A 26012-nucleotide genomic window follows, 5' to 3' on the forward strand; every position below is an offset into this window, starting at 1 on the left:
GCGTGGCTGGGCCTGGCCAGGAGCTGACCGGCGGTCTGGGAGCTGCACCTGGTGGAGCCTGGCGATGTGGAATCAGAGGGAGAGGCAAACCCAGCACTCGCGCTCTCGCTTCTGTTTTCCTTGGTTCTGTCCACGGCAGCCGAGGCCAGGCGGCAGGAGCCCGCAGAGGGGAGGAGCCGCACGCTCACCTGGGGGTCGGAGGAAGGTGCCAGTGCTGGGCTGCTGCAGGAACCCACGTGACAGTGACTGGGCCGGTGGGGGGGGGCTGAGGCTCCCCCTGTTCCCTGCAGGGCACCCGGGCTGGGGGCTGACAGCGCGCTGGGGAGCACCCGTCCTCACCTCTGACAGCCTCCTTGGGGGAAGCTGGGGAGGTGCAGACGCCGTCCTGATGGCAGGGGAGGCAGAGCCGACGGTGGGGGAGGCAGAGCCGACGGCTCCCTTCCAGGAAGAGTGGGGCCCCCGTGTGCAGCCGCGCGGAGGTGGCCGGGCCTGGGCTGTGGTTGTTCCAGGGCCCCGTCACCGCGGTGGGCCGGTCACGGCGGGAGGGGACGAGGAGGCCTGGGTCAGCTCTGTGGCCACCTGCCCTGCTCTGAGCGGAGGGCCCAGCTCGAGACGTCCGGGCTGCGCTCAGACGGGAACGCTGTGGGTTTTGTTGCTTGAAGAGTTTCTGTTCCCTCCTCTGTTTTATGATTTGGCTTTCAGCCCAAATGGTGATTTTGAAGGCTTTCTCTCGTTGGGAAGTGACTGCATGTTGTGTTGGGGTTGTTGATGGCCGCGGGGAAATTCAAAGATGATTGCCCAACAAAGTGTGAAATCCAGGAGCTTTTGGCTCACAGGACAAAGAATGTCAATGCCAAGGATCAATTAGCATCTTAAAACCATTTGAAAGACGAAGGATTTACAGAAGATTAGCAGTGAGCTGGACAAGTGCACACTGAGCCCGTCCCATTCAGAACACCCGGAACCACACACAGCAGCTGATGCCCCCGGCCCAGGAGCGCGGGGCCCTGGTCCTGCTCCACGTGGTTGGCGGGGCCCCCACAGTGCACTCCCGGCTTGTGGAGGGCCTGCGGCATCCGTCAGAGGCGGGCGCTTCCCGAGGGGGCTCATCTCCATCCTAAGAAGCGAAGGTACTGAAAATGCAGGAGAGAGGTGGCCACGGTGCACCCTGAGATGTGAGTGACACCTGTCCCACCACGCAGCCCGGGGCCAGCCGTGCGTCTCTGCCAAGGAGGAGCCGGCGGGGCTGGGGGCAGACTCTGGACGCTGAGGACGGAAGAGGCTTTGGCACAACCGCTGCAGACGCCGTGCGCTGATGGTGCCGTGAGCCGCTGATCTGCATCGTAACATCCCAGACCCCTTCCTCAGGCCCCTGCTTTTATGTTAATAATTCGTCTCTAATTCTGACGTGTTGCATTTATCATGATGTTTTATTAATAATTATGTTTTAAAGAAGTGTTTATTTCAAAGGCAGAGTTAGAGAGAGAGAGAGAGAGAAACTGAGAGAGAGAGACTGAGAGAGAAATCTTCTACCTGATGGTTCACTCCCCAAATGGCTGCAACAGCAGGGGCTGTGCCAGGCCGAAGCCAGGAGCCCAGAGCTTCTTCCAGGTCTCCCACATGGGCACGAGCGCCCAAGGACTTGGGCCATCCTCCACTGCTTTCCTAGACCCTTAGCAGGGAGCTGGACTGGAAATGGAGCAGCTGAGACTGGAACTGGCGCCCATGTAGGATGCCAGCATTGCAGGGGGCACTCAAACCTGCTGAGTCACCGCACCAGCCGCTGTGAATAAGAACTGACTCGGGGGTGTGATAATTTCACAACAGTTCCTCTGGATTTTTAAAAAATGTAAGTCCTGAACATGTTTTGTTGTAAGAGAATGAATATTCGTGCATGATCTTGGCGAAGATGGGCAAAAGCCCTTGTGCAGGAGCGCTCCCGGCTGCCGTTGGCACAGAGCAGTAGTTGGAAGTTATGGCCACCCAGAGAGGCCGGGCCGGGCCGCGGCCACAGCGTCCATCTTTCACATGTGACTCTCGCTGTGTGATGGCGGCCGCCCACCTTGGAGACAGGCGCTGCTCTTCCTCCGTACATAAATGTCGCCTCCCCCGCCCCGCCCCCCGGCATCCTGGTCCTTGATTATGTCAGGGGAGGGGCCTGGGAGCTGACGGATGCTGCACAGAGTGTCACATGGATCCCGACCGCGTGGAGGAGGCTGAGGGGAGAAGCCTCCCCCTGCACCCACTTACAAGGCCCCGGGCGCAGTGCTCGGGGGGCAGGAGCCGCGTCCACCCTGCTCATCCCCAGGCTACCTCGTGGGAAGACTGAGACGGCCGTGGCCTCCATGGGTCCAGTCGCCCCGCAGCTGCATGGGCCGGGAGGGGATTCTGCCCATCGCAGGGTGGTGAGAACCGAGCCCTGGAGTGTGAGGCAGCCGGGGCGGGGCGGGGCGGGGCGGGGTGGGATGGGGAGGAGCTGCGGGGGCACTTGGGGAGGAGCCCCGCGGGTGGGTTCCGGTCCACACTCCAGGGCTGGACACGTGGTCGCCGGGCTCTGAGCCAGCCTTCCAGCTCCTGCTGCTCACTGGTGGGGCGTGTGCTGCTTCCCGCTTGACTACGAGGACCGAGAACCAACGCTGGATGGCAAAACCTTTGGAGCTTCGGCAGACGCCTCCTGAGGAGCCCGGGAGCCGGGACAGCCAGGCCGGGTCTGGGCAGTCCTCAGCCCCTGCCCGGCTCGGCTGCAGGGAACGCTGGGCGCGGGAGACTCCCGCCCACCTCCGCGTCTCTCTCGGTCTCTCCGGCAGGCACTGCCTGCATGGTTTCTTGTCTCAGAAGGAAGAAGCTGGAGCCGTTTGCCCTCAGGACACAGCAGAGCAGGCGGTGGGGACCAGCGCTTTTCATGGGGGTGGACCACAGCACCCTCCTCTGCGTCAGGAGCAGAGAACCGAGGCTCCCTGCCGTGTCCTGAGGCCAGGGTGCTGGGTGCTGGGTACACACAGGGCGGGAGCCTGGCTGGGTGCTGGGTACACACGGGGCGGGAGCCTGGCTGGGTGCTGGGTACACACGGGGCGGGAGCCTGGATGGGTGCTGGGTACACACGGGGCGGGAGCCTGGCTGGGTGCTGGGTACACACGGGGCGGGAGCCTGGATGGGTGCTGGGTACACACGGGGCGGGGGCCTGACTGGGTGCTGGGTGCGTACGGGGTGGGAGCCTGGCTGGGTGCTGGGTACACACGGGGCGGGAGCCTGACTAGGTGCTGGGTACGCACGGGGCGGGAGCCTGGCTGGGTGCTGGGTGCACACGGGGCGGGAGCCTGGCTGGGAGCCAGGGGGGCTATGCTTTTCGGTGGCTGGGCTTTTCTTCTCTCGAGCCTAAGGCGGATATTGATGCTGTCTGTGCGTTCTTCCTAGAATGGCAGGGGTGGGGTGGAGAGGGGCTGCAGAGTTGGCCTTGGGCTGGAGAACAGCCAGGCACTTCCTGGTGTCTCCTCCGTGTGGAGAGGCCCCGCACCCTCCACCCGCCCCTGTCAGAGCCAGGGGGCCCAGGGCCTGGTGGAGGGGCCCAGCGAGTGCCAGGCTCCATCCAGCAGAGAGGAGCCCTGGGAAGGGGAGGGGGTGCCGGTGTCTGTGTGGGTACAAGGAGGGCGTGCCGGCATGTGCAGGTGTTAGGACAGGCGTGCCGGTGTGTGTGGGTGTGCAGACAGTATGTCAGTGTCTGTGGGTGTGAGGACGGATGTGCCGGCGTGTGTGGGTGTGAGGACGGGCATGCCAGCGTGTGTGGGTGTGAGGACGGGTGTGCCGGCATGTGTGGGTGTGCAGACAGTGTGTCAGTGTCTGTGTGGGTGTGAGGACGGATGTGCCGGCGTGTGTGGGTGTGAAGACAGGCGTACCAGCGTGTGTGGGTGTGCAGACAGTGTGTCAGTGTCTGTATGGGTGTGAGGACGGGCGTGCCGGCGTGTGTGGGTGTGCAGACAGTGTGTCAGTGTCTGTATGGGTGTGAGGACGGGCGTGCCGGCGTGTGTGGGTGTGCAGACAGTGTGTCAGTGTCTGTGTGGGTGTGAGGACGGGCATGCCAGTGTGTGTGGGTGTGAGGACGGGCGTGCCGGCGTGTGTGGGTGTGAGGATGGGCGTGCCGGCGTGTGTGGGTGTGAGGACGGGTGTCCATGTGGGAGCTGGCGGTGGTGGGAGGCCAGGCCCAGGGAGTGGAGCTTCAAGCCTCTTGCCCGCCCGGTGTAAGAGGCTGGTGTTGCTGTCTGAAGGGCGATTGGGAGAACCCTCTTGGAGAGCGAAGCAGCTCCCAGTGCTCACATGGTTGAACGGGATTTGCTGCTCCCGGCCGCCCGCGAGGATGCACCACCCCGGGGCACTGATGACCCCTCTGGGATGCCGGCCAGGGGAGGGAAGAGGAGGCTGGCTGCTGTCCAGAAGTCATTGTGCGATTAAGGACAGGAGCCACATTACTGGAAATGGGCGTAAAGTGATACATAAAATTAATTTTGCATGTTACAGCTGGCTCCATCCAGTTGAAACCAACCGTAACTAGAGGATGGCAGATTTCCCTGGGGAGCCACGTTTGCTTACCTGCCTGCAGCTCTGTGGTTCAGTTCCACGCATCTCCCACCACTCCCTGGGCATAAGACTGGGGCTCTGTTGTAATCTGGATGTAGGGGTGCTCCTTGCTGTCACCCCAACTCTCCTGGGTAATGAAGTCCCCTGTGAGGCCCTGAACAGCTCCACTCTGCCCCGACTTTGGAAATGGAGTGGCAGCGGTGCGGGGTGTACCCTGCAACCTGCCATGTCCACAACAGAGGCTGAAGCAGGATCTGCGGTCTGGCCGGATAAACCCGCCCCCAGGTGCCGCACTGCCCTGGCAGAGCCCAGGGTCAGAGGGAAGACGCCGGAGCCTCTGGCAAGCGCAGGTTTCCTGGGGCTCAGCACCTGCCGTGCTGGGGAAGGGGCGCCCCGGGCGTGAGGCCGGAACCCCAGCAGAGCACAGGAAATCAGCTCCCCTGGCGGCTCCAGACCCGAGTACGCCGGCCAGGGCGCCTGCGACGGCTTTTCCACTCAGTGCCTGTGCGCGTCACTGAGCTGAGGTTTCCGATCCCAATAGGTGTGTGGTCTGGACGGGCGACGACCGAGTGTTCTTCTTCAACCCCACCATGCAGCTGTCCGTCTGGGAGAAGCCCGTGGACCTGAGGGAGCGCGGGGACCTCAATAGGATCCTCGAGGACCCGCCCCACAAGCGCAAGCTGGAGGCGTCAGCAGGTATGCTGTGCCGGCTGCAGCCTGGTCTGTGGGTGGGGTCTGTGGTGCAGCACAGTGCGCGTGTGCAGGTGTAACGGGCAGGGGTGCAGGGCCTCACCCTGGCTGTGCAGGGGGCTGACTGCCGGGCAGCCGGGCTCCTGACCGCAGCGGTCAGGGAGTGCAGAGGGCACGCTTCCTGCAGCAACCCCAGGTCCTCCCCAGGTCGGCTCTGGCTTTTGGTTTGGGTCAAGTGAGGTCATTGCGTCAGCTTGTGGTTTACTTCCCTTGAAAGTGTCTTGGGGTCTCCACCCGAGACTGCTGTGCACACGTTAGAGTGTACCAGCGCGCTGTGCCGGGACCCATGCGTGGCTGAACACGAGGGCTGCTCGCTTGTTTCAGCTGCTGACGACCGGGTGCTTGGTGCCCAGGGCGCGGTTCTGACGGCGTCCATGACGGCCTTGCTTCAGACAGGGCCGTGTGCCAGCAGAGACAGGCCCGCGTGCCGGCAGAGACAGGGCCGCGTGCCTGCAGAGACAGGCCGCATGCCTGCAGAGACAGGGCCACGTGCTGGCAGAGATAGGGCCACGTGCCTGTAGAGACAGGGCCGCGTGCCGGCAGAGACAGGGCTGTGTGCCTGCAGAGACAGGCCCACGTGCCTGCAGAGACAGGCCGCGTGCCGGCAGAGACAGGGCCATGTGCTGGAGAGGAGACCCTTTCCGGTTACAGATGAACCATTTTTTATGAGCGGCTGTGTTGGGATGGCTCCGCTCCCCGAGCTCATAAATTAAAACAGCCTTGACCATACTGGGGGCCTGGGAGCAGGCGGTGCTGGCGGAGAGGGGGTGCATTTCCCGTGAAGGGGCTCTTTGTTTCCGGGGACACTCTCAAGGCCTGGGATGACATTTTGACGCCACATCACGCCACACGCTGTCAGCCCACACCCCGTGGAAGCGGAGCCGTGTGACGAGAACCGGAGGAGGGGGCGTCATCAACCTTTCTCCCTGTTTTTAATGGTGCCGAGAGACACGGAATGCTAGAACTAACGGTGGCATTAGTCTTTTAAGGGTGAGAAGTGACAAGTTTAATATGTTTATTTCACTTAGGCTAATGGGAGCATTCTCCAGAGAGCGTGCGTCCTCGGGGTTGGGAAGGCAGGTGCTCGGGGCAGCTACAAATGGAGCCCCGGCTGTGGGGCGGGGCCGGGTTTAGGGGGTCAGGAGGAGCCCGCGGTGCACGTTCCCTGCCCAGTGCTTTTGTTGGCCTGGTGCTGGGGGGGACAATGGTGCAGCAGGTGTGGCTCCTCCTTCTGCCTCCTGCCTGCCGGCGGCGGTTGCGTCACCCCTGGGGGATCGCTGTGCGTGAGGACGCTGTGGACTTCAGGTCGCAGCGCGGTTGCTCCCTGCTGCTCCTGTCTGCACTAACGCAGGCCTGAGAAGCAGGAGGGTCCACAGACCCCACACGGCCAGCTGCTCTGCCAGGCCCGGGACCTGGGTCACCCAGGGATCCCTGGGCCAGTGCTCCGCTTCTCCCTCGGGTGAGAGTCTCGTTTCCTGCGTGGGAAGGTCGAGAGTGCAGGCTTCAGCTCACACACCCAGCTGGAGACACCCAAGGCATTTAGACGTGGTGCGTCACAACCACATGCGGTGCGTCACAGCCACACACGGTGCGTCACAGCCACAGCCACAGCCACACATGCGTGTCACAGCCACACGCGGTACGTCACAGCCACAGCCACATGTGGTACACCACAGCCACACACAGTGCGTCACAGCCATAGCCACACATGCGTGTCACAGCCACACGCGGTACGTCACAGCCACAGCCACACGTGGTGCATCACAGCCACAGCCACATGTGGTACACCACAGCCACATGTGGTGTGTCACAGCCATAGCCACACATGCGTGTCACAGCCACACACGGTGCGTCACAGCCACAGCCACAGCCACACATGCGTGTCATAGCCACACACGGTACGTCACAGCCATAGCCACACATGCGTGTCACAGCCACACGTGGTGTCAGAGCCTCATTTATCACACATGGTGCGTCATAGCCACAGTCACACATGGTACGTCACAGCTTCAGTCATGACACGTGGCATGTCACAGGTGTTGGTGAGCCCACCTGCTCTCGATGGTTGCGTGATTGCAAAATTGCAGACTCACACGGAGGCACAGGACATCCCCACCCTGTGTAGTATCAGGAGGGAAGACGCTGTCTTAAACCAGCTGTGGTCTTGTGTCCTAAACCTGAACCTGGAGGGTATGCAAACGACCTCAGCTGTCCACTCCGGCTGCCAGGCTCCCACTGACGCTGGAGAGCACAACTTCCAGTTTCCTAGGATCCTCGCAGGGGGCTTTGCAGCAGAGCCACTAGGACGGGAGGTCCGTCTGCAGCGGTAACTAATGATGAGGGGCCAGGGGGGCCGGGCTCAGCCCCGGGCAGCCGGTGGCATTCCCGGGCTGGTCGTTCATCGCAGCCATCAGAGGCTCTGGCTCTCGTCATTCTCGTGGGCTCGGGGGCGCTTGCTCGGGATGCACGGCTTTGTTTTTCACATTTTGTTCAGATTTGAATATGTGACTGCTCTTTTCCGGTCCGACACGGAACACTGAGGCATTCTGGGGGCTGCTCATGACTTTGGAGAGGAAAATGGAGAGCAAATTCCATAGTGCATGGCACGGTGAACGTCTCTCCAGTCCCGTGTGTGCTGGAGTGGCCGGGAAAGGAGTCACCTGTGGTGTTCATGGGTGGGGAGGCGTGTGGCTCGCTGGCATGTGGGTGCTGGGGCCTGGGGCGTGCGTGCTGGGGCCTGGGGTGTGCGTGCCGGGGCCTGGGGTGTGTGTGCCGGGGGCTGGGGTGTGTGTGCCGGGGCCTGGGGCGTGTGTGCCGGGACCTGCGGTGTGTGTGCCGGGGCCTGGGGTGTGTGTGCCGGGACCTGGGGTGTGCGTGCCGGGACCTGGGGTGTGTGTGCCGGGGCCTGGGGTGTGCGTGCCGGGACCTGGGGTGTGCGTGCCGGGGCCTGGGGTGTGTGTGCTGGGGGCTGGGGTGTGCGTGCCGGGGCCTGGGGCGTGTGTGCCAGGGCCTGGGGCGTGTGTGCCGGGGCTGGGCGTGCGTGCTGGGGCCTAGGGCGTGCGTGCCGGGGCCTGGGGCGTGTGTGCCAGGGCCTGGGGTGTGTGTGCCAGGGCCTGGGGCGTGTGTGCCGGGGCTGGGCGTGCATGCTGGGGCCTGGGGTGTGTGTGCTGGGGCCTGGGGCATGCATGCTGCCTAGCAGGTGAGATGGTTTACAGGGTCCAGGGTGCAGAGCGCCAGAGTGCTAGGCCCTCACCACTGTGCAGACGGGGGAAGGGCCAGCATCTTCCCAGAGGCTCCCCCGTGAGCTTGCAGGGCACCCGACTGTGATGGCCCTGTGATGGCCGACTGTGATGGTGGAGGCCCTGGTAACCATGTTGTCAGATGGTGGAGGCTCTGATAACTGTGTTGTTAGATGATGGAAGCTCTGGTGACAATGCTGTCAGATGGAAGAAGCCCTGGTGGCTGTGCTGCCAGGTGGTGGAGGCCCAGGTGGCTGTGCTGTCAGATGGTGGAGGTTCAGGCAGCTGTGTTGTTGGATCGTGGAGGCTGCCAGACCTCTGAGTGTGGGACTCGGAGCGTCTGGAAGACCGCGGGCCCTAGCTTGCTGAGATGGACAGGGCAGGGCCGCAGCCGGGCCTCCAGGTCAGGGTGAACGCTGGGTCCTTCAGAGTTGGGACCAACGCCCTGGTGACAGCACCACGTGGCAGTCATCCCACGAGCAAGCACGGCCGTGGCTGGGGAAGGGCTCACTTCCCAAGCGCCCTGGGCCCAGAGCGAGCGGGGACCTCCAGCTCAAACGGGCAAGGCCCGGGGCCTCTGGGAAAGCGCATGCCAGCATCCGCAGGAGCTGGGAGGATGCAGGTCTGTGTGAGAAACCCCCCGCCCCCCAGTGCACACAGAATCCCTCTGCCCCGGCCTCTGGGGGAATCCGGACCTCCCCAGGGTGGTGGGGGTGGGACCTGTGTTCCACCTGCTGCCTCCCCCCCGGGCCTCTGCTGCCCCTTTGCACACGGACGTGGCGGGGACTCGGTTCCTCAGGGCCACCCCTGCCCCAGCCTGGTCAGCTCTGTGATGTGACGCCGAGGCAGAGGGGCATTCCTGCAGGAGCCAGTGCAGGGTGTCCGTGTGCCCGCCAGGAGCCCTGGCAGTGCGGAGCTGGAGTCAGGAACGGCACAGCAGGCTACACGGGCGGCTCTCAGCCTCAGGGGGCTCTGGGAACGCCACTTTCAGCCGGCCACGTTTGGCTGCCGCGAGGGAGGCCGGGACAGGGCAGGGACCCAGCCGGGTTCTGGACGCGCTGGGAGCTTGGGTAGGCACGAGGCTGTGTCTACTTTGGGGCCCACCTGACTACCGAGTGGGAGAGACGGGAACTGCAGTTTTCCGGACGGTCTCCCCAAAACCTAAGGCACCGCAGCTACCGCCCATGTCCTGACGTAGCAGCAAAGGAAGAAGGAAAGGGTGGGGGAGGGGCTCCCCCGGAGCAGGTGTTGAGGATTCGAGGGCCTCGTGACTGTCCAGGCCCGAACTCGGGTGTGGGCAGATGCTGGGCAGGAAGCGATGTGTCCTGGGTCCTGCAGAGAGAGCTCAGCGGGTGCCCAGACTGCAGCCGGGGTCCTCCCAAGGCAGGGCGCTCCCACTGGGCCAGAAGGGAGGGGGCACCACTGTGCGTATGTGTCCATGTGTGTGTGCCGTGTGTATCATGTGTGTTTATTTTGTGTGCATGTGTACATATGTGTATACATTCGTGCACACGCGTGTGTATGTGTATCATGTGTGTCTATCTTATGTGCATGTATGTACGTGTGTGTGTGTTTTGCGTGTGGGCATCCTCTGTCTGCTCCCCGCTCGTCATTCACCACGGGTGGCCTTCCATCTGCATGTCCTCATGTGTGGACGCATCCTGGCTCCATCCTCGCACTCCTGTCCGTGCCCGGATGGGTGGTTTCCTGGTTTGCTCTAACACAGGGTGCTGGGTGCAGGCGAGACACTCAGCACACGTGTGCTCCCCTGGGCAGCCCGCGCGCTCTGGCACACTCTGCTGCCTCTCACCCTGCCGGCGTCCTCAAGACTTAGTTTTCACACTGTGCCTTTTCCTGGGGTCGTCGTCTTCACTTGAGTGGCATGGGCCTGACTCTGGGGGTCTTCAGCGTGTGTTTTGCTCTGCGTTCTGGGAACCGCTCGTCTCTCCTGCAGTTACGTGGGCTCTGTCAGCCTTTGGCTCCACTTACTCGCGTGTCACTCCTGTTTGTTATTTCTTCTTGCCATGAAATACATCGTTCTTGGTTGTTTTCTCATGGTGGTAAAGTGTCCTCACCACGAAGTTTGCCGTGTTAACCGCTTCTGAGTCCCGCGGAACCAAGTGCGCTCCGTGATGTGGCGTGCCTCTCAGTGCTGTTTCTGAGCCTCTCTGTGACAATCGCATAATAACCCTGTTTCCTGTGCCCTCCGGCTCTGGCACCCAGGTTCTGCTCCCTGTCTCTGTGGCCAGCCGTGTCCTGTCTCCATGGCTGGGTGTGTCCTGTCTCTGTGGCTGGCGTGTCCTGTCTCTGTGGCTGGGCATGCCCTGTCTGTAGCTGGCGTGTCCTGTCTCTGTGGCTGGGTGTGTCCTGTCTCTGTGGCTGGCGTGTCCTGTCTCTGTGGCTGGGTATGTCCTGTCTCTATGGCTGGATGTGTCCTGTCTCTGTGGCCAGCCGTGTCCTGTCTCCATGGCTGGGTGTGTCCTGTCTGTGGCTGGTGTGTCCTGTCTCTGTGGCTGGGCGTGCCCTGTTTGTGGCTGGCGTGTCCTGTCTCTATGGCCGGATGTGTCCTGTCTGTGGCTGGGCGTGTCCTGTGTGCCTTGCTTACATGCAGTCCTGTGATGTTTCTGACTTGTGTCTGGTGCATTTCACGTGGTTTGCCCAGATTGTGGTCCATGTGAGAGACTCACGCCTTTCCGTGGGTGAGCCACGTCCCACATCATAGATTCATTCCTCTCTTGATGGGCACTTGAGCTCTTTGCCCTTTGTGGCTGCTGTGAGCGGCGCCACTGTGGACGTGAGTGTGCAGATGTCTGCCTGCAGTTCTCTCTGGCACGTACCCGGGGCAGCGCTGCTGGCTCCTGTGGGAAATCTAAGTGAGCGTGGCCAGCCGGGGTTCCACGGTGGCCACGCCTGTTCCATGCCTGTCAGCTGTGCACGGGAAGTGTTTGCGTGGTCTGGGTCTGCTGGTTGTTCACGGGCATCAGGCCCATGCGCAGCTGTGTTGAGCTGTGTTTGGCCGTTGTGTGGCCCGTCCTGTCTCTTTCCTCCTTGGCTGTTTGGTGTTGCTGACTTGTGCGCCTTGTATGTGGCTTCTGACAGCAGGCTCATCACATCTGCCGGCTGCAGGTATCTTCCGTCCCCTTCCTTTGGTGCACAAAAGTTTTTATTTTTTTAAAAAAAATTAATTATTTACTTCTTTGAAAAGCAGACTTACAGAGAGAGAGAGAGAGAGAGAGAGAGAGAGACCTTCCATCTGCTGGTTCACTCCCCGAATGACTGTAACAGCCAGGGTGGGGCCAGGTCGAGGCCAGGAGCTTCATCTGGCTCTCCCACGCTTGTGCCGTCTCCCGCTGCCGCCCCCGTGTGCCAGCAGGGAGCTGGGCTGGAAGTGGGGCAGTGGGGACTCGAAGGGGCGCCCACATCGGGTGCTGGTGATGTAGGCACTGGATTAGCACAGTGCCGGCCCCAGAAGCTTATCATTCTGAGTAAGTCCAGTTCATCAACTGTTTTCTTTAATTGACCTGTTTTTGATAACTTACTAAGAAAATAATTGTGGAATTCAATGTCATGAATATTTCCTTAATGTTTTCTTCTAAGAGCTTCATAGTTTGAGTTCTTTAATCCACTTTGAATTAAGTTTTTAAAAACTCATCCGCTGAGAGGCAGAGAGCTCCCGCCTGCTGGTTCACGGCCCAGATGCCTGTGGCCAGGCCAGGGCTGAGGCCGGGCTGAACCGAAGTGGGGCACCCAGGCCGGGTCTCCCAGGTGGTGGCAGAACCCTGACGGTCTGGGCCATCACCGCTGCGCCCAGGACCCCAGGGTCCCAGGGTCCCAGGGTCCCAGGGTCTGTGTCGGCAGGAAGCTGGAGGCGGGAGCAGTCACTGAGTCAGCGCTGTCACTCGGGCGCAGGCGTCCCCTCCCCTGGTCCTGCAGCCCGAGTTGGCCAGATTTGCAGAGATTTTGCTTTATGGCTTCTGGATTTTGTGTCTTGGTTAGGGAGGCCTTCCTCAGTTGAGGTTACTCAAAATCAGCACATTCAAACACTAACAAGTAGCCAGCGTTATTATATTTTATTATTATAAAGGTAACCAACATTATTTACATTTGTTTTGTAGAACAGCTGTGTAAGTGTCTGATCTTGTGTGAGACATCTTCAGGAAGGTTCAGGTTTCACCTCTGACCTCCCTGGGTGTGTCCTGGCGCAGGTCCTGGGGGACCGGTCTCACCCGGCTCAGCTCGGCTCTCCCTTCATTTCCCCACATCTGCCTGGAACACCAGTGGACACAAAGTACTAAAAAAAATCCCAGCACTCCAGAAACCAGGGCTGGAAAATACCGCTCTGGACATATCAGCAGGGCACAGCACGGGAACCAAGAGCTACAGGGGGTGTAGACGGGCGGCTGGTCTGGGGTGCGACAGGAGAGGCCGTGTGAGCTCCCTGGGCACAGGTGAGAGGGGGCAAGAGCCCCAGTGAGCTCCCGGGGACCCAGGGCGGCGTGGTGAAGGCCATCTGTCCCCACAGCACCGGCTCCGGTCCCCACTCACTCACAACGGGGGAGGCAGGTGGGGAACAGAGGGGGCAGGTAGATGCCCCCCTTGGCCTCCAGCCTGCAGCCCCCATCAGTGGACAGCGGCTCAGATGCTGTCTCTGCAGATCAGCAAAGCCGGATTTGGGGTGGAGGCTGCTCCAGGCCGGGGCTGCCCGGTGCTTTGCGAGGCGCGGTGCACGTGCCTCTGGCTCTATCATCTTCCTTTTCTTTCAGCCGATAACAGCGATGGGTCCAGCTCCGAAGACGGCAGGGATGGCCAGAATGTGAAAACCAAGAGGAACCGGTAGGTGACCGCGTCCGTGCCTCGCAGGAGCTCCCTGAGGGAACCTGGGGGGTGGAGAGAAAACGCATCCCCCGGCCACTCCGCTTCTGGCTGCACAACCAGACCTGTGGGTGTGGTCGGGGCCCTGATGGGCAGGTGGCCACGTGCAGAGAGGGTGAGTGTGGGGCCCCACGGGTCCGGTGTGGGCTTCCGGCTCCCTGGCTTCCTTGCCTGGGGTCCTGGGGTGAGGCTGCAGAGGTCTGAGGGCAGCCGGGGTGATGGCTGGACCATGGCGGGCCCATCTGCTGTGTGGCTGCTGTGCTGCACCGGGTGGAGGCTCCGGGCCCCTTCTAGCAGACTCTGCCGGGTCCCCAACGCCCTCTGGCAAGGGTGCTGGTCTACCCCTGCTCACACGCCAAGCTCCAGGTGCAGGGGCAATACGTGGTGGGGGTGTGGGAGAGGTGGGGGAGCCATGTGGCTGGGAGGTGCCCGTATCTGCAGAGGGTGGTGGGCGTGAGCTGGAGACAGTCCCTGTCCTTGCATCGGCTGTCTGGGCTCTGGTGTCCTCTGCCCAGGTGCATGCTGGGTAGGTGCCTGTCAGGACCCGGCTCTCGCTGTGGCCCAGCAGGTGCGCCCCTGTGTCCAGGTTGCTGTGTCCTGTGTTCCATGGGACCCCGGGCCTGTGCAGGCAGGGGTCAGCAGTGCCTGCCTGAGGAGCGCCATGGAGGAAGTGCTGCTGAGACTCGGACTCTGCACCTGCTCCATGTCCTTGTCTCTGACCTTTAGCAAGGGAGGAAGCAGCCGTGGTGGGGGAAGGGAGTGAGCAAGGACCAGGCCATTGGCGGCCTGATGGCCAGCGGGGTGGACTGTGCTCTCAGATGGAGGGAAGGAGACCACAGAACTTTCTAGAGCAGTGCAGGGGAAGTAGGCACCACCCCTCCCCAAGACAGGGAGGCCCTGGGGCAGGAGGCGGGGTTACACAGCCCTCCAGGGCCAGCGAGCCCTATGGGGGGATAGCCGGGGCCTCCATGTGGCAGGGGTGCGATCCATGTGTCTGCAGTGAGAAAGCCCCACCCCAGCCTCGTGGCATATGAAGTCTTCTCTTTGGGAAGTCCCCTGGGGGCCAAGGGACGCCTGTGTGGGTCCCAGGGAGGACACCAAGGCCGTCCTCACTGTGGCTGTCAGCTGGTTGGATCCATAGCAGTCTGGACATCCACCGGTCTTGCCCCTTCTGTCCGTGTCCCCTGGGACTGACCCTGGCCCCTCAGTGGCTGGTGTTTAAGTCACAGCAACACATTAGTTTCTGTTGCGGTCGTCGGAATGACTGCCACAACGGAACACTGACTTTGACACAGCTGTCCACTCCCACGCTCGGAAGAGCAGAGTCTTCAGGAACACACCAGGCCCCCAGGTACACCAGACGCCCCCTGTGTGGCTGCCTGGGGGACTCTGTCCCCCTCCTCCATGAGGCCCGGGGGACAGTGCCACTACGAAGCTGGGCTGAGGGTCTGGCGTGTTCCGTGGAGGCCTGGTGTGCCTGGGGACCCCCTTCCTTCCTAAGCTCCGTCTGGTGTTGGCTGTGCCTGGCCGAGCAGCAGCCGCTGTGGCATTCTGTCCCACCCTGCAGAAGGTCACTGTGGTGGTGGCCGGTTGTCCTCCCGCGCCGGCTGCTCCTGGGTGCTCCAGTGTGGGAGGATTGGCACTGCTGCGGGAGCGGTGCCTCCAGAGCCTGCCCAGGCCAGTCCGTGCCGATGCGCCCTTTCTGTATAAATAACGTAATTTTTCCTCATCAAAAAGCACTTAGAATTCTCCTTCACCGTGTGACTCATCAGCTGCCACATTACGATGCTTAAGCAAAGGGAAATAAATGATGATGAGGATGGCTGTGGACGCCGGCTCAGCTCCCTACTCTTCTGACGAGCGCTGGCACGATTGATTGTGCAAATAATTCAGGTCTAAATGGTGCTTTTCCTAAAATTCCCCTGGAGGGGACATGGATCAGGATGACAAGTCTTCAAATCCGTGAAGTATGTTAAACTCTGGTGAACATCATTTCAAATCACATGTGGTCTAGTATTTGCTGGAAGGCATTTGTGATGTGAGATCACCCCTCCCTGGGCTGGACTGGGCCACACCCTCCTGGGACTGGGCCACACCCTCCCTGGGACTGGACCAGGCCACACCCTCCTGGGGCTGGGCCACACCAACCTGGGACTGGGCCACACCCTCCTGGGACTGGACCAGGCCACACCCTCCTGGGACTGGAGCAGGCCACACCCTCCTGGGACTGGATCACACCAACCTGGGACTGGGCCACACCCTCCTGGGACTGGACCAGGCCACACCCTCCTGGGACTGGATCACAACTCCCTGGGACTGGACCTCACCCTCCCTGGCAGAGTGAGAGCTATGAGAGTTGGGTCTGGGCAGGCAGAAGCCGGGAGCCAGGAGCTCCATCCGGGTCTCCTGCACGGGTTGGCAGGGGCCCAAGCACCCAGGCCATACTCTGCCTCCCTCTCAGACACATTAGCTGGAAGCTGAGTGGGAAGTGGAGGAGCCGGGCCTTGAACCACTCTGCTATGCGATGCCAGAGTTGCTGGTGGCAACTTCACCGTGAGGTCTGCTTTGTTTGCTGCTGTTTTAATTAATTTATTTCAAGTAATTGAATTACTTTGGGGATTCAACCAAAGCGTGTCATTTGGCTTAAAATCAGAATGAAGTTATCCCACCCAGTGCCCTTGGAAGCACTTATGTGCCCATGACTTTGGGTGTAGATTTCTTGGATGGCTGCTGACCTAAGGGGATCTCCTGGCCTGAAACGCCGTCTCTCTGGGCAGCAGGTAAACTTTGGGGGTGCCCGGTAGACGGCTTTGGGTGTGCGCAGTCAGGCTGCCCCCTGGGGTGTCACTTAGGGTGCCCCCCGGGGACATGTTCAGCTCTGACCAAAGCCCCGAGGAGAGCCCCTGGGGTCAACTTCCTGCTTTCCCAGGTGGGTCCCCATTGCTCCTAGAAGACCAGGCTTGCACTGTTCCACGCAGGATGCACTCTGAATGGGGCTGGGATTTAAGGATTTTTTGGGGTGGGGCAGCATATGCATAGTGGGTTAAACCACCACCTGCAGTGCCAGCATCCCACATGAGCGCTGGTTTGAGTCCCGGCTGCTCCACTTCCAATCCATACCCTGCTTATGGCCTGGGAAAGCAACAGAAGATGGCCCAAGTGCTTGGGGTCCTGACACCCAGGTCAGGACCTAGATGAAGCTCCTGGATCCTGGATCCTGGATCCTGGCTTTGGCCTGGCCCAGCCCTAGCTGTTGCAGCCATCTGGGGAGTGAACCAGAGGGTAGAAGACCCCTCCCCCTCCCCTCCCCCTCCCCCTCTCTCTTTCCCTCCCCCTCTCCCTCTCCTCATTCATTTCTCTCTCTGTAACTGCTTTCCAAATCAATAAGCATAAATGTTTAAAGGATTTTCGGGACCCCTGCCTCACCACTTGCTTCCCATGACAGAGTGTCAGAGTCCACCCCGGGACCTGTCCATTTATCACCATGGTAGTGGCTTCCTCCCTGCCTCCCACGAGGGATGATGCGTTTGTCCTGCACCTGTGAGCACGCCACGGGGGTCGGGGGTCGGGGGTTAGGGGTCGAGGTCAGGGGCAGAGTCCTGAAGGGAATTGAGAGGAGCTGTGTGGGCAGCGCGGCCGAGGGGAAGACGCGGGCAGGTGGGTGCCCAGGGCGCAGGGGCAGGTGGGTGTCCAGGGCCCAGGGGCGGGTGGGTGTCCAGGGCGCAGGGGGTGGTGGGTGCCCAGGGCGCAGGGGCGGGTGGGTGTCCAGGGCGCAGGGGCAGGTGGGTGTCCAGGGCGCAGGGGCAGGTGAGTGCCCAGGGCGCAGGGGCGGGTGGGTGCCCAGGGCGCAGGGGCAGAGGCCTTTGCATGTGACGAAGGCAGACAGGTGGCCGAGGGGGTCAGACGGGGCTGATGCTGTGCCAAGATGAGGAAAAAGACGCACACATGTGTGGGGCAGCAGACTGTAACTTCTGATGGAAGACTGGAGCCGCATCCTTAACCCCCGCGTGCCCGGCTTCACGGCCAGGCAGTGGCTCCAGGTGATGCTGAAACACACGCCAGACACTGTGCAGGGATCACGTGAACACTCCAGGACCCCTGAGTGAAGCACAAGGTTTAGCGTGAGTGACTGGCACCGCTGTCACGCCTGCAGGCCAGCGGGCACCCTCGCCGTTGTCACCGGGCCTCCTGGCCAGCCTGCAGAGTCCCTGCGTTCTTTGATGCTCTCCTAAAATGTTGTGTTCTGGGGGCTGTGCGGTGGTGGAGCATGTTAAAGCCCCTGCCTGCAGTGCCAGCATCCCATATGGGCACCAGTTCAAGTCCCAGCTGCTCCACTTCCAATCCACGTGAGAAAGCAGCAGAGGACGGCTCCAGTGCTTGGGCCCTGCACCCAGGTGGGGGACCTGGAAGAAGCTCCTGGCTCCTGGCTCCTGGCTTCAGCCTGGCCCAGCCCCGGTCACCGTGGCCATTTAGGGAATGAACCAACAGATGGAACATCTCTCTCTCTCTCTCTCTCTCTATGTAACTCTGCCTTTCAATTAAATAAAATAAATCTTAAAAAAAAGACATCTTTCGCATCCATATCCAGGCCGCAGCTTCTCTCTCCTGAGCCCCTCCTGAGCCGGAGTCTCGCCCCTCCCTCTGCTCTCCTTTTTCTTCGGAACCACTCCCACGCTCACCCTCCGTGGCCGGAACGCACACTTGTGTGTCTGTGTGTCTGTGGGGAGTGGTTTGCTGCACCTGCTCCGCCGTCCCTGTATCTCTTTAACTCTGTCCTCGGATCCAGAGGAAGGCAATCGTGGTGTTGAGCTCTGCCCGTCAGGCGGCAGATCCCACCTCTGCCTCTTCGTGATGCGACAGGCAGCGCAGGAACCCGCCCTTTCCTCCCCTTCCCCGAGTGGCGACGCCTGAATCCCGTCACGTCGTCGCGGAGTCCTGGCACGCTGCCGTCCTCATAAACGGCCGTGTCCTTGGAGGCGGCATCTGAACGGGGAACACAGGGTGCGCGCTGCTGTCTCTCTGATCCATGTCGGTCTCCAAAGTGACTGGCTGGTTCCTGGGCCTCCTCCAGGACGAGGGATTTACCGGGAGCCCCTGGATTTCAGCGGCGCTCGTGTGTTTTAATCCATTGCAGTCACTGTCCTGAGCCTGCAGGACAGCGGGACAGGTGCAGGCGTGCGTCTATTCTTGGGGATTGCTGGTCAGTGTCCCAGGTGGGGGGCGCCTTGCCAACAAGAGGGTCGCCGGCTTTTTCATCAGGGAGTGCGTCCTGGAGGATCGACCTCTCAGTGTCTGTCCCACCTCGTTGCTTTGGTTTCCTTGCCGGAGACCCCCGGATGCGACCTGATTGCGCATCCTGTACCACACCACCTTCTGTCCTCCGCTGCCTCTCTCCTTGTTCTCCCCGGACGTCACCGTGGCTTCCACTCACCCCGTGCTGCGTGCGCCGTGTTGCTCTCTCCTGCTTTGTCCCTGTTTGCTTCTCAGCGTTTCTTGGATTTTCTCAGATCCTTGTTCAAATCTTCACTTTGTCAAAACCATTTTTCCCTCAAGGTTTCTGTTATTAGTGCAGTCTGCAGCGCTGTTGCTCCTCCCAGGCTTTTATGCATGTGCAGTGGATAAGGTGCTCGCCAGGCCTCGGACATGGACTGTTTGTTCCCCTATTTATTGGCAAGTCAGAGTGACGGGGAGAGATGAGGAGGCAGGTCTTCCGTCCATTGGTCCATCGGTCTACTCCCCAGACAACCAATGCCAAGAGCCAAGCGCTCCATCTGGGTCCCCCTGGTGGGGGCAGGGACCCAGGTACTCAGGTCTGCAGGCACAGTGACCGGGAGCTGGGTCAGAAGCAGCGCGGCCAGTGGCCGGCGCTGTGACGCGGGGCGCTGCTCTGAGCTCACTGCTCCACGACACCTGCCCGCCGGGCGCGTCTTTGTCCTTGCGCCTACGCCTGTTCTCCTGGCAGCCGGGAGCAAGATCGCCCTGGGACCATTTGCTCCTGCCCCTGTGACGAGCAGGGCTCCTGATGTGGGGGCCGTGGCTCCCCCTCGGGGTCTGCCGTGCCGAGTGCCTGCTTCTGGAGGTCCGTCCCCTGTGCCCAGGTCTCGCTTTGGCCAGGGTCACCCCTTCCCTCCCTTGGCCGCACTTCTGGGTGCTCGCTCCAGTCTCCCTTGGGTGTTGATTTTATCCCAGAAGGGTGCATTCCCAGGCCCAGCCCCAGTGCTCAGCCTCTCTGGGCTCCCGAGGCTCCTGGCAGCTGGAGCTGAGAGCCCCACCCCCATCCCGCTGCGGCTCTGATTCACTTCACGGGGCAGAGGCCGGGGAGCAGCACCAGCCGGGCTTCTGCCCACAGAGGGGCCCAGGCCCTGCCCCTCCCTTGCTGGGCCTTTTGTCTGGCTGTCCCATCGCAGGGTGAGTCCTGGGGGCTGCTGCTCCCGCCGACAGGTGAAGGCGTGGTCTGTGGGCTCTCAGCGCTCGGCCAGCGGCTTTGTCTGCGGGTCCAGGGGACTAAATGCTCCCCTCTGCCTCGGCTGTTTGGCATCTGGGGTCTATTTGTGTTTTCAGCCCTGGGGTTCCTCACAGGCCTGTATGTGGGATGTGTGTGCTGGGCTGACATGGTCCCTCCCATGTTCCCCAGAGAGAACCTGGGGAAAGTGAGGGGGGGAGTGTCCCTGGGATGGTGGCCCTGGTGTGGCAGTGGTGGCCGTGGTGTGGCCGTGGTGGCTGTGGTGTGGCCGTGGTGGCCGTGGTGGCTGTGGTGCAGCCGTGGTGGCTGTGGTGTGGCAGTGGTGGCTGTGGTGTGGCAGTGATGGCTGTGGTGTGGCAGTGGTGGCTGTGGTGTGGCAGTGGTGGCCATGGTGTGGCCGTGGTGGCAGTGGTGGCCGTGGTGTCACAGTGGTGGCCGTGGTGCGGCTGTGGTGGCCGTGGTGTGGCAGTGGTGGCCGTGGCGTGGCCGTGGTGGCTGTGGTGTAGCAGTGGTGGCTGTGGTATGGCAGTGGTGGCTGTGGTATGGCAGTGGTGGCTGTGGTGTGGCAGTGGTGGCCATGGTGTGGCAGTGGTGGCCATGGTGTGGCAGTAGTGGCCGTGGTGGCTGTGGTGTGGCCGTGGTGGCCGTGGTGTGGCAGTGGTGGCCGTGGTGTGGCAGTGGTGGCTGTGGTGTGGCAGTGGTGGCTGTGGTGTGGCAGTGGCTTGTTTCTCCAAATGACTAAACCACCCCTATCAGCCACACCTCAAATGCTTGAGCCTGAGGCGCCTCCAGCTGTCCCCTGGCCACACCCTCTCAGGGCCAAGGACTCTGTCACCTCATAGATGCCCCTGCAGAGCCACAGTGCTAAAGCCGAGCAGGCTGGAGCTGGCCTCTGTCCTTGGTGATAACAGGTGCGCACTGCCCCATGAGGAGCCGCATAGGGTGCAGGTGCGGGGGCACCCCAGGAGCTGCTCCACCTCCTGCTGACTGCTGGTGACGCTTCTCTGGTTTGGCCTTGCCAACCACCAAGGCAGGACACACACGGCAGCGTCACAGCCACACTGAGGAGCAGGCACTGGCCAGCGTCCAGTGACTCCAAGGGCTGAGCTGCACAGTCACGGGGATCCTGCCCCAGCCCGGGAGAGGCCCTGCCACGAGCAGCAAAGTGCTTTCATCAGTTCTTCCAGCCAGGAGCTGCGGCCCCCGGAGACCCAGGGCGGCCCCCCGGCTGCAGCTCCAGCTCTGCCCCTGCAGGCGGAGCTGGTCTCTGCCCATCCTAGAGCCCTTAATCTGCACCACAGCAGCCGGGGGCGCTGCCCTCACACGGGCAGGGGAGCAGCTGTTCCTGCCCACTGGGTTCCCGGCTCCTGACTCGATCCCTGCTCGGGCCCAGGGACAAGGCCCCAGGGCACCTTGGATTGGGCCAGTGGTCATGCTGCTTCCTGGGAGGCCTCCCGCCCGCTGCTTCACTGCGTTGGAGGCCCGACTTGCGCCGTGGAGGGCACTGAAGCGATGCCCCGTGCTGTGTCCGCCCAGGGCCCTGGAGCCCACCCTGACTGATGTGCCAGCCTTCCTTGCAGCTGCCGACGACTGCTTCTGACTGTACAGGGTACGGCCAAGCAACTGGAGAATACAGAGCTTTCACCGCTGTCTGTCTGAAGATCATTTGTTACAGACACAGCAGAAGGTCTGTGGCCCCATAAGGCAGAGACGCATGGAAACTTTGATTCCTGCAGAATTTCACACTGTGTCTAACACTGGAGTCACAGCCCAGCGGTGTTTTCATGATAAATCCCAGCCCTCTTTTCTGAAAGAAAGAACACGTTCTCCCCATCCATTAGTCAAATAAAAGATCATTGCCAGGGGTCCGGAGCAGATGGGAGCTGGTGTGGATGATCACCAGCCACAGAGGGCGTGCGGGTGAATCAGAACCATCATCCTCACCGTCATCGCTATGTGCTCACCATCACTGTCACGTCATCTCACCATCATCACCACTACCACCATCATCACCATCACCACCATCACCACCATCACCATCATCACCATCACCACCATCACCGTCATCACCGTTACCATCATCACTGTCACCATCATCCTCACCGTCATCACTATGTGCTCACCATCAATGTCACGTCATATCACCATCATCACCACTACCACCATCATCACCATCACCACCATCATCACCATCACCGCCACCATCACCACCATTACCATCATCACCATCACCACCATCACCGTCTTCACCGTTACCATCATCACTGTCACCATCATCCTCACCATCATCACTATGTGCTCACCATCACTGTCACATCATATCATCATCAGCACCACTACCACCATCATCACCACTACCACCATCATCACCACCATCACCATCATCACCATCATCCTCACCATCACCATCACCCTCATCACCGTTATCACTGCCATCATCGTCACCACTATCTCTGTCACTGTCCTCACCACCATCCCATCCTCCTCCTCCTCCTCATGGCCATCACAGCCCCGTCGGCTTCCCTGTCATCAGTAGCACGCACAGACCAGCTGTTGCACTCAGTAATCTAAATATATCACCTCAGTTTTCCCTGTGAAGTGGGGCTGTGGTGATGAATAGACCAGCTAGTGCAGGTGAGGTGAGCTGATGCACAGACTGACAGGCAGATCCCAGGAGAGTTATTCCATGTGTTTTTTTTTTTTTTAATTTTATTTACTTGAAAGAGTTACAGAGAGAGAGGTCTTCCATCCGCTGCTTCACTCCCCAGATGACCACAATGGCTGGAGCTGCGTCGATCCAAAGCCAGGAGCCAGGAGCTTCTTCCAGGTCTCCTATGCAGGTGTAGGGACCCAAGGACTTGGGCCATGTTCTACTGCTTTCACAGGCTGTGGCAGAGAGCTGGATCGTAAGAGGAGCTGCTGGGATTAGAACTGGCACCCATATGGGATGCCGGCATTTCAGGCCAGGGCTTTAACCCGCTGGAACACCCCCCCACACACATAGTTTTATAGACCAGGCCTGAGGGTCTGGTGCTGTCACTGTTTGACTTGAGGATAACAGATGGAGAACGCATTCAAGTCCATGAAGCGGGGAGACTTGCGTGCAAGGGTTTAGTTCGCTTGATTCCTGCCCACTGGACTGGGAACCCTGTGGGTGGACGGGGCCTCCTTGTTTGGGCCACAAGCTCTCTGTGCCTGCTGTGGTGGGGGCCTGGGTGCAGAGACCTGTGAGTGGGCCCTGCCACCCCCATGAGGGCACCACAGGAATAGACAGAAGTGGATCCACCCAGACTGACCTGGGGCCCTTGACCCTCTGCTGCTCGGCCCGGGCTCACACCCTCTGGTGACAGGACCAGTGCTCCCGCGTGTCGAGGCCCTGGGAGGAGCCGGGAGCCCAGAGTGCACCGAGCGGTCTCCTCCCTGTGGGCCGGGGCAGGCAGCTGGGCGCTACACTTCTCTCTGCTGGGGCACCTGTCCCCACCTCAGGCTGGTCCCCAGCTGGAAGCCAGGTGCAAGGTGAGAGACCCTGGGGCTTAGGGCAGGTGTGCGAAGCCCGGCGGCCTGAAGGTTGATGTGTGTGGTCATCGACAGAACACCTGTGACCCGTGACTGGCGCTGCTGCCTGGACCTGGCTGCGCCGTGGCCTGGCCCCGTGTGTGTCGCTGACTGCCCTTGCAGCTGGTGGTCGGAAACCTTGGCTGTGTAGACTTTCCCCGTGGGACATACACACGCGTGTGCACACCCAGGCACACGCGGCACGCAAGGAAGCTCAGAGGGCGGGGCTGGGGCGGCACCAGGAGAACAGAGGCGTCTGCTGAGGACTGGTGCTGCCACGGTGTCCCCGCAGAGGGAGGCCATGAAGGGGGCCTACTGCGGGAGGGGACCTGGGCCCTGGTGCGGGATCTGGGGGGCCCGTGCCCCGGTGACAGGTTGGATAAGCCAGAGACCCTTTCAGCCCACGGCTGGACCTGGAAAGTCCGTCACGCACTGCGTCCCTAGGTGGGAACACAGGGAGCCACGCCCCCCGCAGGCGGCTGGTGGTACTGCTGCTGGGGGCCCGGGGAGGCTGCCCTCGGGACACTGCCTTCCCGGAGGTATGCCTGGGCCTGCGCTAGCTCTCCCAGAAGTGCTGGAATTCCCCGTGCCTAAAGCAGGAGGCGTTGCCCCACGACGGTGTGCTCGTGTGCCCGCTGCCGAATGCGGTGGTGTGCAAGGAGCGGGGCTGGAATGAGCTCTCGCAGGCGCTGGCCACTGAGCTGCCCTGTTCCCGCGGAGCTCAGGTCGCAGCAGGGCGAGCCTCGTTTCCACACTGCGGTTTTCAACTGATGAGAAGCTATTAGAAGAAATCCTAATTGCACCCTTTGGAATCTGATACAACTGCAAATCCACTGCTAATTTTCTTGTTTCAAGATTCCACCTAATCGCCCAAGACGCACAGAATCTAAGTTCCACTAAAATACCCGGCCCATAAAGGCCGTTCCCTCAGGGGCTGAGCAAGCGTTTTTTCCTTGCCTCTCCTGTGGCTTCTGGATGGTCCGAAGTGCAGCCCTGGGAGGGAACCCCGCCTGAGACACAGAGTGTCCTGTGTTCCCAGCAGGTCCTGAAGACAGTGGCTGTCAGCCACAGCGGTGGGAAAACCACACACCTGGCAGGGGCCGGAGCCGGCTGCCTGGTCCTGGCCACCGAGGGGCCTTGGGTCCTTTCTCCTCCCGGTTTCTTCCCCACGGCCCCAGGGAGGAGGTGGTGCAGGCTTCCGCCGGGGAGGCCCTTGGCTCAGCTCATCTGTGTCCCGGGCTGTGCGGTGCCCTGTGCGGTTCATCTGCATCTGTGGCCCCGCTCCCTGCCAGCAGCACAGGTGGCTCTGGGTGACTGGGGGTCCCGGGGTCAGCCCCTGCCAGGTGCACAGAGACCCTGAGCAGGGGAGCCCCCAGGATGGTGACAGCGGAGGGACAGACTGCGCCGCAGAGCTGGGCCGGCTCCAGACGGAGCTCTGGCCACGGAGCTCACGGCCTCGGGCAGCGCGGGCCAGGGTGTGGAACAATGGGAAGAGGAGGCATCGGGTGCTGGGGCACAGGGTGGGCGACACTGCCTGGGCTGGGGCAGGGGTCCAGGGCCGTTGTGTATGGGGCCAGGGACTGTGGCCCAGCCAGTTTAGCAGGGTTCTTGCTCAGATCGGACGACTCAGAGATGGCACTGGAGAGAGACCTAACGTCTAGGCCTAACGAAAGCTCCCGGGAGCTGAGCCGTGGGTACAGGGGAGACTGTCCCTAAACCAAGTCAGAGCCCGGGCTCACAGGGCTGGAGGACGGGGACGACCGGTGCCTCAGGTGAGGCTGCTTTGCAAGGCCCAAGACGTTTGCTTCCTGCTGCTTCTGTTCCTCCGAGCACCCTGGACGCCTCCAGCGCGGGGGAGGCGCGCGTCACCCTGCTTCTGAGTGAGCGACTTCCGGGCCTGCCTGGGCCGAAATGCGGTGGGAGACGAGGGCGCTCTGGTGGGGGCCCAGGAGCCTCGCCTGGGGTCTGAGCAGCTCCGCCCTGGGCCTGGCCGTGCGTGGGTGGAGGCAGCCGAGGCCGGGCCAGTGAGGCTGAGCCTGCGCGGGGAGAAGAGGTCGCACCTGCAGCGCCGTGTGGGGCGTGGCCTCCGCCCCAGGGCTGTGGGCAGCACGAGGCCCTGGCATGGTGCCCCCAGGCGCCCCGCTGGGCAGTTCCGTGCTTCTGTCCATGGTGCAGCAGAGCCACTTGCACCCCTGGGCACCAGCCCCGGCCACCTTCCCCGCTGGCCTGCGTCAGGCTGTGCGACCTCGGCAGGTTTTCCCAGGGTGCACTGAAGCTGTGGGTCTCCCTCTGGGCTTAACTCTCTGCACCTTCTGCCCCTCAGGACTGAAGGCCGCGGGAGCCTGGGGCTGGAGGAGGCGGAGCCAGAGGACAGAGGCCCGAGGACGCCGCCCCCCCAGATCCCCCTGGAGGAGCGCGTGACGCACTTCCGAGACATGCTCCTGGAGAGAGGGGTAAGGAGGGGCTGCAGACGCGTCCCCGGGGACCAGTGGACAGCGTCCTCCTTGCTGGGTCTGTGCCAAGTGGGTGACTTTGGGTGCCAAGTGACCTGAGCCGTGGGA

The 26012-nt window shown here is 61.6% G+C and overlaps 1 protein-coding gene across 1 annotated transcript in view; it reads left to right on the plus strand.

Moving 5' to 3' along the window:
* TCERG1L (transcription elongation regulator 1 like) overlaps positions 1-26012 on the plus strand; it is a 159464-nt gene that overhangs the window by 112936 nt on the left and 20516 nt on the right. The window contains exons 7-9 of the mRNA XM_070058271.1: positions 5114-5268; positions 13325-13394; positions 25775-25904. Coding sequence (XP_069914372.1) covers positions 5114-5268; positions 13325-13394; positions 25775-25904 — 355 coding nt within the window. The remainder of the gene's footprint in view (positions 1-5113; positions 5269-13324; positions 13395-25774; positions 25905-26012) is intronic.

The sequence above is a fragment of the Oryctolagus cuniculus genome, chromosome 15, assembly GCF_964237555.1.
Source record: "Oryctolagus cuniculus chromosome 15, mOryCun1.1, whole genome shotgun sequence".
Classification (NCBI taxonomy): Eukaryota; Metazoa; Chordata; class Mammalia; order Lagomorpha; family Leporidae; genus Oryctolagus; species Oryctolagus cuniculus.